This window comes from Acipenser ruthenus, chromosome 5, assembly GCF_902713425.1.
Source record: "Acipenser ruthenus chromosome 5, fAciRut3.2 maternal haplotype, whole genome shotgun sequence".
Lineage (NCBI taxonomy): Eukaryota > Metazoa > Chordata > Actinopteri > Acipenseriformes > Acipenseridae > Acipenser > Acipenser ruthenus.
In genome coordinates this window covers 74,732,878-74,747,895 of record NC_081193.1, presented here as the reverse complement: position 1 = coordinate 74,747,895, position 15,018 = coordinate 74,732,878, and the positions used below count along the sequence as shown (strand labels likewise).

The 15,018-nt window shown below is 37.0% G+C and overlaps 1 protein-coding gene across 1 annotated transcript in view; it reads right to left on the bottom strand.

Moving 5' to 3' along the window:
- Positions 1 to 735: 735 nt before the first annotated feature.
- LOC117402823 (mannosyl-oligosaccharide 1,2-alpha-mannosidase IA-like) overlaps positions 736 to 15,018 on the bottom strand; it is a 139,406-nt gene continuing 125,123 nt past the window's right edge. Inside the window, exons 9-12 of the mRNA XM_034004326.3 lie at positions 14,125 to 14,344; positions 13,304 to 13,476; positions 12,587 to 12,702; positions 736 to 3,934 (exon numbers count right to left, since the gene is read on the bottom strand). Coding sequence (XP_033860217.1) covers positions 3,817 to 3,934; positions 12,587 to 12,702; positions 13,304 to 13,476; positions 14,125 to 14,344 — 627 coding nt within the window. The 3' untranslated portion in view covers positions 736 to 3,816. The remainder of the gene's footprint in view (positions 3,935 to 12,586; positions 12,703 to 13,303; positions 13,477 to 14,124; positions 14,345 to 15,018) is intronic.

The following is a 15,018-nucleotide window of genomic DNA, read 5'->3' as shown; positions in this document are numbered from 1 at the left end:
TGCATATTAACATCTCGCACTCACACAAATCAACCTATATAGAAACAGCCATATTAAACCAACAGAGGGAGCCGCATGGCTTTAAAAAATGGCCGACCCTAAATGACGTCAGAGGGGTGGGGACTGGTCCTGTCGATCATAAAGGACGTAAGCAGATGTGGGTGGCATAACACGTTACAGGATGGGGTGGGGATAAATGCATCGCTGGAAGGGTCGGGGCGTATGGGGCCATAAATCAATCAAGGGGTAATAAAGGCACTCTCACACATGGTGTCATACCTTTACTACTTATGTTCATTTACAAAAATAAAAAATAAATAAACACATTATGTCTCAATCATAAAATTCTAGGTGATGCAAAACTTTTGGCCACAGCTGTACATAAAGGTTATGGATGAAATTTGATGGTAGGTACAAGAGGCTGGCCAAGTAGCTCTGTTTTCAACACAGGAAGGTACATGTCGGGAAACACAACAGCTGTATCCGCTACACATAACATTTACATTATAATCCATTTATTCAGCAGTAAATCATGCAACAACAAACACATTTTCATTTCCATATGATTTACTAACTCTTCTCTCACAGGATTCTTGTATTTTAAATCTAATTGTACTGGTAAGCTTGAAAGATGTATTCAAGTTATCAAGACATTAACAGGTCTGCAACTGCCACTGAAGGTATCAGGAAAGCAGCCTTTTGAAGCCTTTTCTACGACAATTTACATCACAACAGTTAATTTAGTAAAAGAATTTTATTCACAATAGAGAAATGTTACAAATATAGTTATTAAAAATTTTGCAGCTCATTTTAATGATATAATCTGTAACGTCATAGATTGATATAAAGGTGGAAAGGCATATATGCGAGAATGGAATATTTACATATTAAAAACAAATATAAATGAAAAAAAACACACACATTTAATTGCATATAAAATGAAAAGAAACTATGTGCAATGGAATGCTTATTCCACAAGTGTACAGTCACATATTACAATTTCAACACAAAAAGCATAATCATTTCACAAAAAGGCATTGTGATGTACTGTATGATTCCCGTTTATGTCATGAAGCCAGATACATTTAGTTGGCATTTGAAAATAAACCCTTACATTTTGTTTTATAGATGTAGAGAAATTACACTTAACTGTACACTATACAGTACATACACAATTCCAGTATTACCACAGAACATACCCCAAGTGAAACAAAGTAGGCTCATTTTGCAGATAACTACTGTACATACAACTGCAACTCTTGTTTTTATTCCTTTATAGTTAGATAGGCAATACACCAGTTTACCCCCCCCCCACAAATATGTCCTAAAATGAGAATAAGAGAATAAAAGGGTATATCAGGCAGAAATATGCAAATATACACAATGAACCCCTAGACAACCATGTGATCATAAAAGCAATAATCTGTGCACACATTTAGGAACAGCGCTATCTGGAATGTATTTCCTTTCACATAATGATATAAAAGCAGATTTAGCGAAAATAAATGAACGTTGACATGTACACCATATTACGCCTCATAAAACAGTATCTTAGCAGGAGAGAATTTGAAGAATGGCAGTAACAAATAAATGTGCATATTGCTACATTTAGTGTAGGATAAAACTATGTAGTTATTTCAATTATGTAAAAGGTCTGTTTTAGATGCACAGTCACAGAAAAACAAAATGTTTGTTGTGTGTTTTATCAGACATAATATGGTATCAAAGACAACGTAAGCAATGCATCAGATGTTTAAGAAAGTGAGGTCAACCAAAATGAGCTGTGTTTTTTCTAAGCATTCGTCTAGACAGTTCCAATATCCCCTGGTCCAACAAACAGAATGGGTCAGTAGCCTGTGGAGTAACTTCACCCCTTCACAAAGTACAAATCTTTAAACACCTGAAAGGTTAAGTCCGCTTTGATGGATTTTCCGATGCATGAACGTTGAAGTTAAATAGTCATTTAAAATCAGTTTGATAAACATCAAAACTTCATTTAAACCATCAAAAACAGACTACATTTCTGTTTTAAAAAACCTTTGTAAACAGGGTCTTTGTTACTTCCTAAAAAAATATTTTAATTGTTGTGTTTGGTTTTTTTTAAAGCACATTTTACAAACAAAAACAAACAAAAAAAATCCTTCCAGCTACAACACCCAAGTTTTTATTTGATTGGCTTGCCTACTAATAGGAACTTCATATACAGTAAACATTGTATAGCTGAATAGTTAACAATCCAGTGTAGGACAATGAGTCTATTCAAAGTACTTGTTTCCTCACACCTCTTTATTCTCATTTTATAATGAAATGTTTCCTAATTGTGCTTTTTTTTACACCACCTAGAATCCCACAACAAATACCATACTTTATAAAAAGCTTGTGTTTTCCAAGATAAATTAAACAAAACACAAAAACATAATTGGAAGGCAAATCCCCACCATTATTACTTCATCAGTATTACTCCATTATTACTTCAATCTCTTTTCTACTTTCACCTGAAGAAGAGCCCTCTGGAGGTAAAGCTTGCGATTAATTACTTAGTCCAATAAAAGGGATCACATCTCCTTCTCTTTGTCTGTACTTCATCAGTAAAATTCACTAATATTTTTCTAAAATATTTAGATGGATAACAGATATTAGATGTTGACAGCTTGATTTTAAATACATCTAAGGGGAAACAGAGAAAACGGAATGTCAAAATTATAAATTAAATTCATGGTAAATACCACAATGATTGTCCCAATTTTTTCATTCATAATCCAACATCTTCCTATGTAAAACTCAGTAGACTTATGACACAGACAATTATGAAATTTTACAAGAACATATTTTCATGTGTGAACAAAATGTGTGTCATCTCAAATTGCTATACTGTATCTGCATTCTTTAGCAAAGGGACACAATGGCATATTGTCCCCTCATTACTACAATGTCTTTGGGAGGCAAGCACTGAGAGTTTGTAAAGGTAGTTTTCCTAGAAATGTTGTATTTCCTACTTTGCAGTTGCATATGGGGTGACCAGCCTGATCTTGGGGGTGATGCACTCATTTCCAAGTTACAATAGGTGGCAGTGTGGAAGTATGAACCAAGCCACAGTAACCTAAACCACACCACTACACACAGAACTCAAAAGCAGCAAGAATTTCTTTCTCCAACAAAAACAATGAACTCGGCAGCGTGAATATGTATTATTCTGAATGACAGATAAGGCCCTATTTTAACGTGATTGGATACAATGGCTGTGCACTATGGTAACCAGTATTAAACTAGAGACCCAGGGTTTCACATTAAAAAGGTGATCTTAGAAAAAAGTATGCATACTGTACATCAGAAAAAAAGACAATTTTAGTCAGCTGTCGTTTTTGATGTTCAGTGGACACCACAGATGCAAAATGAGTGACAAAACAAAACAGAAAAAAAGTTTTGTGAATAATAAAGCTTTCTATTCAGTTCATTATGGCTTTTTTGCAACACAGCAAAAATTACAGCTGAAAACGGCCTCCATCTCCTCACAGAGGAGGAAAGAATCTTGCAGTCTATCTCTGCAGTCAGATCCTTCTATTAGAAAATACAGGGAACATGCACTGTTAGCTATATGCTGTAAGGCTGGGGACACAAATCATGTACACTTACATGAGTTTCATAGAGTCCAGGGGCAAGATTACCTAAATGACCAATAACCCCAAATTTGCAGATCTATTGATCCAGTTTCTTCTCGGATTTGATGTATGTTACAAGACAGTGGAGTAAAGAGTAGAGAAGTCTGTCATCTGCCTTTTAGAGATGCCACAATTTCTTGAAAAAGTTGTTGGTTTTCTACACTTCTGGTTTCTTTACATCTTTCCTGATGACTGGTAGTGGATGTGCCTCTGTATTGAAGACCCAGTGTTCAAAGGGAAGGTGATCATCTTCTGAAAACAGCAGGTACAGATACCTGGAATGGGCAGAAACAAATCATCATTGCAAAAGGATTTGACCTCAAAATTAAAATTAAGCCTGCAGTCAAGGCTAAGAAAATTACATCTTTCATAGTTCAATGAGCCAAGAATGCTAGCGCTCCTGCATAGCTGATCTTTAGGTACTCTTGTATGGACAAGATGCATATGATATGGATATGTTTGTTAAGAGGTGAAGGTCACATGTGATTTTGTAAGGATATTATCCCATTACATGAACCTTCCTTGCATTGTTCAAGAGATATCCTGCTAACAAGGATTTCCTAAGACAAGGCCCTGCAACTCTGAAACAAGGTCACTGACGTGTGAGATTTTTAAGATACATTCCCAGTAAGAATTAGATTTATCTAGCACACACTGTTCGAGAGATTTCCCACTAACAAGGACTCGTTTGATGATGGACTTACATGCTGGCTGAAAAAGACTAAAAAAAAAAAAAGTTTCTGCCTTATACATTCATCACACAGGATAGCCTTTGAAAGGACACACACATCGCCATACTATGCAGACTCTGCACATTCTCGCCATCACTAAATCTACAGGAATCTTTTCGATAAGGTTACATCAGTGACTCTATGAGATTACATCAGTAACTTGTGTACTTATCAGTTAATAAGCACTGGCTAAGAATGCTCACAAATGTAACATTTATTATCTGGCCTACCTTTTTATCTGAGATTAAATGGTTTTCAAAGTCAAATCTCTGTTAGCCTAAAACTATCAATGAGGCATGGGTTCAGACCTAATTCAGAACATGGAATGCAAAATTAATTAGACTTGGTATAATAAATGTTCCCTAGTAGGGATATATAAAAATTAGGGCTTGCTCCGATTAACAGATTAAATCAGACCGATTAATCAACTAAAGAGTTGATCGCAGATTTTTTTTTTTTTTTTTTTTTTTTTTTTTTACAATTTAAAAAATCTGGCAGAATTTTTTTTTTGTATATAAAATAAAATCAACCAATAGAAGACCTGAATTTTCTCCGCGGCAGTCCAATCATAAGTGAGCAGAGGCAGGACATAATTGGGAGTTTAACCAATGGGAAAGTCAAAGCTCTACCCTGGTTTTGCAGCTGTCCAATCATTAGTGAGCAGAGGTGGGACATAAATATGCTAGGGTAAGGGTGTAAGAATAGCTCAATTTCGCACGATATTGCTTACTTAGGGACTGTTATTGAGAATTATATTGAAAACTTCAAAGTAATATTTCAAATTGCTTTTTACAAATTAATCAAAGCATGTCATAAGACAATGCAGACATTGTAGTCGTTTTGGTTACGAATCAATTTTCAATAAGAACTTTCTCAGAAAAAATTGAGGTATACGCCACAAATACCTGAACTGACACAGGAAGGAAAGTGATATACTTGCCACTTCCAACATTCAAATTATGAAAAAGTGTCCGTGGCTTACCGGTACCTGTCAATTAAAAACATTATACTGCTGGAACTGTATTTTGTTCAGTACAGAAAACGCGATATGGAACAGCACTGGCTACAGCAATCTAGGATGTCTAACGAAGTCAGCACAAAAACAGGAGCGTTCCCAAAGTCACTTGTGAGCCACTGTAACACTCAAAACATTTGGACAAACTCGGATTGATGTTCAACTGGATAAGCAGAAGCAATGCTCATCTTGCTCATCACAATGAGCAAGTAAGAAAAAATCGTGAGTTTCTTAAATTCTTGATTGATTCTGTTGTTTACCTTGGCAAGCAAGAACTGGCATTCAGAGGGAACGATGAAAGCATCAATTCCTCAAATAGAGGTAGTTATGTGGAATTACTTTCTCTGATTTCTGACTACGACAGCATGTTCAGCAATCGCATGTCAATAGCCACAGTATTCTCGGGTACCTATAACAAGATTCAAAATGGCTTAATCTCTTCGGTGCCTCAGGTTCTGCTTGATGCAGAAGTACAGGAAGGTTCCACTATGTAGCTATAATGGTAGATTAAACAACCGATGTTGGAAACGCAGCTCAGCTGTCTTGTGTTTTCAGGTATGTGAATGACAGTGGCCCGAAAGTACGGTTATTCTGTGAAAATGTGTTACATTTAACAAAATAAAAATAATAATAAAAAATGCTTTTAAAAAGACCAAATTCCTATTGGGCTTATATATATTTTTTTTTTTAGATTCTACTGATTTTTTAGTATTACTATGCCAGACAGCTGCTATATTGTTACCTTTATAAAAAATATACACGGATTAAGCTACAGATTAATTAACCAATGCCCATAAATTAACCGATCGACAATTTTAAATCGATTGACAGCCCTACTAAAAATACATGAAATATATTATAGGTGTAAGCATCAGGAAAAAGTCAGTCATCATGAAAAGCAGTGTCCAAGCATAGTGTCAAAAGCAGAGAATGATGAGCAATACAACTGGATGAGCAATACAGGTCTGATATATGTATGGCCGCCTCCAATATAAGTGTGGCTAGTCCATACTGAGGAAAGTACAAGCCCCAACTTTTTTTCTTGTAAGTTTTCCCTTATGATGGATTGTTGAGAGTTTTGAAATTTTGAAGAAAGTCCAAGCTCGACCACTGGCATTACTGGTTGTCCAAAGTGAAGTTACCACATTCAGTCCTGCTCTCTTACAAAAAAAAAGAAAACAAATGTAATAAATAAAATGATATAGCACCTCAGCTATTGTTACTGCCTTACATCATAATATATATTCCTTACAGTTCCTTGCATTGTACTATCATCAATTACAAAAGGTATTCTGTGTAGATTCACTGTGCCTTCTAGCAGAAGTATAAATGTTGCATACATCAACCAGCTGTGCCGCAGAGCCACCGGGCAGAGATTCCTCAGAGTTGGCATTCGGGGCTGGGGCTCTGCCCGAGTCATAATCACATTCTTCAGTAACTGCCACAAGCCTCTTTGTCTTCTCTAAGCCCTGCTGAATCCTAAGGGAGTCAACTTCCCTCACCTTTTCTTTAGTTCTCATGGCACACAGTGGCATACTACCAGTTGGATTTCCTACACCTTGGCCCCAACCTTCCAAGCTACTGACAGACACTTCAACAAAGCCCCTCCTTGACCTCTTTTACACCCAGCAATAATAGAACAATCAGGTGCAATTAACTGCATATTAAGCACTGAAAGCAATGTTGTAGTTTTACACGTGATTACCCACGTTCAGATCAAGCAGGTGAGCACAGTAAGTAGAATGCTGTACTGTAGCAGAAACCTACAGAAGGCGGTCAGGTGCAAAGATGCTGCAGACAGCATCTTGTAAGTAAGATTATTCCTGGGCACATGGATGGATGTGCCCAGAAATAAAAGAAAGCATGTTATACTGCCAACATGGAGTTGAAGTTGTAATTATTAATTGTGCTAATAAAAAAAAAAAAAATGGATTCAATACATTGCTTAAAAACCTATTTAGTAGTTAACTGTTTCAACCCTTTGCGGTCCATTGTCGGACTGGGTCCGACATTGCAATTATTCCTCACAGGTCCTTTGTCGGACTGGGTCCGACATCATTATAGCAACGCAAAAAACAGTTTCTAGTCGTTTTTTCTCCGGAAAAAGCCGAGAAAACCATTCAATTGCCGAGTGGGAGCGACAGGAGCCGAGACAAGTCGAAAAAAAAAAATAATAATAAAAAAGGCGTATCTCATGAATAGTCATACATGGTATCAGGTATCGGATAACGGGGCGGTCGTAAGTAAACAAGCTGGCTGACTGAATCAGCACACAGAGAACACAGACATTTGCAGAGCTTTTTTGAGATGTTATAGTAATAAAATAATGACTTGGATCGCATTATTGAGGAGTTTGGTTATAAACGAGTGATCCGGAGATGATCGATCGGTATGTATGACTATTATTATTATTATTATTTATTTCTTACATAGGTGAAAGCTATAGCGAGCGAAAGGGTGGGGCGGGGCTGGAGATGCCTAGTGAGTGCTTTGTTGATATGCAGGGCCATTTAAACCCGTTTGACTGTGGAAAAAAATACTTTTAAACAGCGCGTCTAAAATTAACTGCGCGTGTGAAAATTAATTAGACCTGACGTGCCTGACGCGCGATTAATAAATGGACCGCAAAGGGTTAAAAGACACAGTTCAAACCTCACTTAGAGGCTAGCCTGATGACCTGGCAATAATCTTCTCCAGGCAACAGTGACAACCAATAATAAATGTTATGATAGTTTACATAACATGTATAATGTAAACTAATGTTACTTTACTGTATTTCTTTAAAGCAGAATGTGTGACTGCAACCTGCACACCAATCGGGGCAAACAAGAATGATATCTTTCAGTGATGTTTCTTCAAATAAACTGGGGGTTGAGCATATTTAAAGTCCTTTAAACATTTGTTTTCCTTCAAAAGCAACAAGGAAAGGAATTTTTTTTTTTTTTTTACAGTTCAGTGTACGTGACATCTAATCTATATATTTGAGTCCTCTAACTGCCCTACAAAACTCTAAATAGATTTACCTCAAAGGGCTGTTGAGTGCTCCATTTCAGTTTGACAAGACCTGGCTAGTGTTTCTGATCTCGAAGGAGCTCATTAACTGGGATCCAGGTAGAGTATATAGAGTTTTTCTACCTCCCCATAGTAGGACTTTCATGTTTCACACAGAAGCACTTAACTACAAGTCATCATTCCCTGAAGGGGACAAAGCCCATGCCTACACTATGCTTTGTACAGTAGCTTTTAAAATTATATACCCTGCAATTTTAAAATTTATTTGATATAACTCTACCTGTACCAGTCGGCGGTCCTTTATTGGGATGCCTGGAGAGATGTAAAAATATCCTTACTAAGTGGCTGTCCCAATTAAACGAGAGGCATTTAAGAGGACCTTAGGTCACACATATTCATAATTTACGACGTATTTTGTTTCCTGTATTTTTAATTTCTAAATAAAAATAAAAAGAATGAAATTACATCACGTTAGGAATACATGTTAAACGCATTATTTGAAATACAGGTCAATTAATTTTAATCCTAAAACAAAATTAATTGCTGTTTATATTTTCTGCTTCAGCATGGGGCCAGAAATTCAAGCTCCCTGACTTAATTTCTGTCTAAACCACAAGTGTGCGTTGCCAACCTCCCCTCCCTGTCTTTTTCAGGTGGATTGACGTTGTTTTCAAACTGCTGCAGGATTTCATCTTTACCTTTCACATGACAAGACACCTGTGATGTTTACGCGCCAAATTTCTTTGCCACAGCAGCCTGAGAAACCACAGGAAACTCCAGCTTCAAGAATTCAACCTTCTGAGCCAGAGGCAAATCAACTCGTTTTCACTTCTCAGCCATGATGACAACACGCAAATGACAGGTGAGGCTAAACCACTGGTTTACGCAAGTCACAGCTTAATCAAGTAATCACTGCACTGCGCGAACCTACCTTGCTCTGAAAAGCGATCTCCATTCATCATTTGAAAATACTGTATCACAATTAAATGACATAAATAGCACTGGGAAGAACTGTCTCCCAGAGTTCTGTCCCATTTAAGCCAAAATCCCAATTATCAGTGTCCCGATTAAGTGGCGGTGACTTTATTTCTGAACATAAGTTGCATTCTCATTTTAAAAGTCTAAAACAAAAACTGCCAAGGCGTTTAAGACAGAGTTGTAATGATTCGACTCGATTCGGAATCAAGTCGCAATATTTCGTGACTCGACTCAAGTCATTACCATCAAATGACTCGACTCGAGTCCCTGCAAGCAAAAGACTCGACTCCCTGCTTAATAAACATGACTCGATTCGACTCACTCAAAAAGGTCTACATCTGACTCGAATCACTGTCTATGATAAAATCAATAACAAACATTTCATTTTCAATACATGCAGCCCCTCTCTAATACACACAGTCATCTTGTCATTTTGCATTTCATAAACAGGTTCCTGCCTGGTTGTTAAGACAGTTGCTAAAGAAATAGAAAACACCTTTCTAACCTATAGCATCGTTCTGTGATCATAGCGTCACAAGCAGCAGGGAGTGCCAGAATCAAATGTGTAGGTGGGAAGCAAAGACAGATTTCCGATCACTCATCACAGAAAATCCTGAGGAAAATAGCGATTTTTGAGTTTTGTCACAGACGCGAAAAAAACAAAACATGGAGAGTACACTAAAATGACCTGCGGTGGTGGAGTTCACTTTTATATACAGGTCGACTGGGAGAGAAACAAGCAGGCTGCAACCTGCCAGCACTGTAAAACGATAATATGAATAAACTGCATTCAAAACATAGCACCGGACTGCCACTAATTTATACCGGTAGGTGTTCAGTTTTTTTTTCAATGGCTAAAATGAGAACCTGAATTAATGCAAGCGGTATTTTTCCAAAATGAGTAGGTAGTCGATATTCGATATATAAAAAAAAAATGCCAGGGCAAATTAAACAACACGGCAGAAAAAGCACTAATTAGAAGTTATTTTTCAGGTTTTGTTAGCACACAAATAAAAGGTTATGAATGCACCTAAAACATTTCTAATAAGTAAAATGTTGCCTAGTGAAAGCTTGAAAAGTAAATCATTTGGGAAGTATTTGGTGCTCACTATTCTCTTTATTTAATGTATGTATGTATTTTAGCTATTTATTGATGAATACAATATCTCTGAAGGGAGTTGGTGCTTTGTAGCTATTTTTAAATTGCCCTTTAAAATCCAATTCTGAACAAAACATTGTTTTATATTATAGAATAAAGGATTAACTTTTAACCTATGTCAATATATTTCTCAATAAACAAACCATAAAAATTGCCTGTGCGTTGCTTTTTACTATAGTAAGACCAAATGTTCGTATGCCACTTAATGTAATTAAACCAAAGAAGAAATCTTAAAAACTCTGTATTTTTAGTGCTTCTCTGTCATGTACTTTTTTATTGGCTTTGTAACTATTACAGCCTAGGCAATGTGCCTCTCTGCCATTCAAAAGCGCACAATAATTTCCAGTTGCACTATTTGGAATTCGTGTTAGTTTTTTTTTTATTTGTTTTGTTTTTCTTTCAGTAGCTAATGGCTTTCTGTAAGCGACATTTTATGTTTTCGGTAAGAACTCAACAAGGGACATTCAGTCGTTAAGGAAGACCCTTTCATTTTAAATGTTTTGTTTATTTTATTTTTTAAATTGTAACCTACAGTATTCGTTGCCTTTTTTTAATGGTGGGTGTCGTTGTTTTGAACAAAAAATATGAAGAAAATGTTATTAATTGTTATTAATAGACCAGAGTTTGAGATGCCTTAAAAACGGGTTACGCAGCACGAGTCAAAAAAGACGCGCACATCCTGTCCACCGTGGCATACTTGACAGTCTTGATGTGGTATCCCTTATGAAGAATTTTGTAATCATGACACTGGAGCACAAACCAGATTTTGGAGTAGCCCAATCTAAACAGATCCATTTTATTTTATGTACAGTTAAGGTACATGTTTTTACTGTTTTTAAAAGTAATGTATCTGAAATAAAATGTAAGCTTTTGGGATAGTGTTTCTATAGCTGTTGCAAACATGTAGGTGCTTTTTGGTTTTTGAATCGGGTACAATGTAGCCGCTACATATTGCAAACAATACACTGCAATGGTATACAATTGTTCAGTTTGTGAATTGACATAACGTGTCAAACAGAATTAAGGTGTTATAGTGCCGCAGATGAATGTATTGTATTTGTATATCAGTATTTTAATAAGACATCCAAGGAGGTCGTTGCATTTTATTTATGCAACATCTGTTTTGCAACATAGTTATTAATGTGTTGCCTTGTTGGTTTTTAACGTTAGGCTAAACAAAACGTACATTTTTTGACTCGGGTTATTTCGTGCCACTGTGTTATTCCTTATGAAACTCACTCGGTTTGGTCTGTGCATATGATTATGAAATGCACAAAAAAATGACTATTTTCTATACATTTAAAAATACTCTTTCCCCTCCCCCCCTCTTTTTTGAAATTTGTTCCCGTGCCTCTGTACTAAGATAACAACTACCTAGCTAAAGTGTAATTAATCATTTTAGTAATGTACCCGCGGCTTCTGTTGCATTCACATCGCTGATAATAGTGTGTTTTTTTTTTAAATCAATGTCGTCCTTCTGGAGTCCTATGAATGCCTTTTAATTTGTTTGTTTTTTAAACCATTTAAATGCAAAACCATAACAAAACATGTGTACAGGCTTTTTTTTATTTATTATTTGTCCTGAGGTTTTCTGCACGTACTACTACTTTTTACATGTACAATACGTGAACGTACATATCTAACACTAGTACGTACAATACTCTTTCAAATAAATGTGTTATGATTTTGAATGTGCGCTTCTTAACGACGGTATTATTGTCATTGCCTGCGCCTCGGCACCTCTTTCTTTACAAATTAAGCACTGGTCAGAACTAATGACTCGAAGTGACTCTAGCAGTTTAGTGACTCGACTCGAGCTTGGCATGTCAAAGACTCGACTCAAGTCTTTACTCCACAATGACTCAACTTGAGTCCCAATTTTGGTGACTCGTTACAACTCTGGTTTAAGACATACACTCAATGTTATGGTAGTTGCTGAATGCCAACATTATAAAATGCTGGGATCAGATTTGGAAATGGATAACCATTCTGGAGCGCAGTCCTTATAATCTTGGTTGGTTTGTCTGCTTACTTGAGTGTTTCTGCCAGGAAGAAGCTTTGCTGCACATCATCATGGCTTGGGTGACTGGCGTAAACATCCCTAATCCCAGAATATCCACCATTTACTTTGCAGTACTGCTCCAGTGCCTGCATTGATATGAAAAGGAAATAAACCTTGGAAAAATACATCTTTTCACAGCCAATTTTTTCTCTTGCAAAATGTGTTATGGGGAGCTTTTGCCTGTCACGCACATTTCTGTCATTAAATAAATAAATACACACACACACACACACACACACACACACACACACAGAAAGAAACAGTGCTTTCCTTTTAGTTAATGCAACTGAGACAACATGCCATACCAGATTCTACAATGCAGATGCCCATGACTGACATATTAACATAATGCTAAAATTTACAAAAGTACATGGCTAAGTTGAATAACAAAAACTGATTTGAATCTTTTTTTGAAAAATTTTTGTATGTTCACCCCTGTCCAAGTCAACCCCCCAACTTTGTTTAAATTCCAACTTTACGGTCCTGGGGCTTTTACACGGCTACATCTGGTATAATAAAAATATAACAAACATATTCTAAAAAACAAGAAGGAAATAATTATATGTTGCCAATTATATTACATCAATAGGCAGGGCTTGGTGGATAGGCAGAAATAGTTAATGCGCAAAATAAGGAAAGAGCTGAATTAATCATACTGTTAAACAAAACAAAAAACAAACAGTTCACCTGCACTGCCTCCCAGCCCCACTGCCTGTACTTGGGGTCGTGAGTAAACCTCCACATGTACATGTACGTCTCAATAACCTCGGGTCGCAAGATGAAGTACTTCTCGTTCTGCCTTGTGGCAATGGCTTCAACACCACCGTCAAACCGGAAGGCTTCTGGTCCCAGTTTCAGAGCTAAGAGAAGGAGAGAAAAAAAAAAAACAGGAAGGAAAATAAAAACATTTCAGAAACCTTTTCCAGCCCTACATATCCAGTCTTCCAATAACGATATGCAATATGACTACAGAAACACCTGTGTAGCAATATTCATGTTGTTTTCTCAAAACAAATTACAAGTGAACGTTGCCCTTTAATGTAACAGAAATGTGTAGCATTAGCAAGGACTTCAAGGAACAGGTTCTTGTTGCAAAATCACAGACATCTGGTCAGAGATTTCTGTGGTAATCTGGCTGTATACAAAAACAGTGGGAAAATATTCTCTCAAACACACTGCAGTACAAAACCCTCTGCAAGTCACCCCAAGCAGTTCTGAGTTTGTCTGTGCGCAAACCAAAGCCCAATACTGTTAACTGTCATGCCACGATCATCCCATCATGCAGAGGCACCATTCTGATCATCTAAACCAGCACAAAGTCAACAGGGGATGTTATCACACTATAACTAAAACTGGAACGGGGGGCTAATGATTCAGCATTTTTCAATAGTGTTGAAATATCAAAAGGGAAAACCTTGCACCTCTGCTAGTACAAGTATTGAAAAGATACTATTCTGTTTTTGACAGCTGAACGACTGTTATAGAGGTTTTCAGAAGACTTCACTTACTGGTGCGGGAATATGACTCGTGACATGTGCGTGCGATTTCAGCAGCCAGTTCCATTTGGTGTCCAGTCTTCTCATCTGGTGCCCCATCTGCCCCAAGTGCAAACATGCCTCCAGCAAAGCACGTCAGATGACCCATTTTGTGCTCAAGCAAGCCTCCCTTCCACTCTGCAATATAGGTGAAGCCCCCTCTGGATTTTCTAATTAAGTGTGACTCGATGGCCTGCAGGGACAAAGTTTACACTCATAAACTTCTACAGAAGCAGGTCCCCCTGTGGAAGATGTTAATCTCATCTCATTGCAAAGGGTGTTTCTGCATTTTGGTTAGGTGTGGTTGCAACACAAAACTCAGGGCGCAAGTAGTCACTTTTATGGCAGGCAGAAAAGCTGTCATCATGCAGCATGAATTGCAAGCACCTAAAAAAGAATGTGATGAAATGTAAAAAATGAAATACATTTCAGTGAAACTCTTTAGGGCAATAGTTTTACAGTATAAAACTCAACTATTTGTATGTTGCAAAAAAGTGAAATACTATACTTAAACCTAGAACAAAACCTTGAGAGTTCAGTAGGTGCTGGCATAAACTACACCTACTCACAGGCCTTGCTCATTGGGATGTTTGATTCCCACTGGAAAACCCATTGTGTTTGTTGGTAACCCCAGCTTGTTGTAACCTTAGTTTTGCATAATTAGTGTTTGCAACCTAATTTCTCCAGGAACAGATCATGTTATGGTTGCCCCTATTAGGTCAACTCCCATTGTGACTGATCCTTTTACTGAATAACTAGATAAATAATTTTCTAAATGTTCTTTGCAAAAATACACTTCTCTTCTACCACTGTTTTTCATGTTCTCTTAGATTTTATTGCATAACCTAAAAACTACGAGCCCAGACT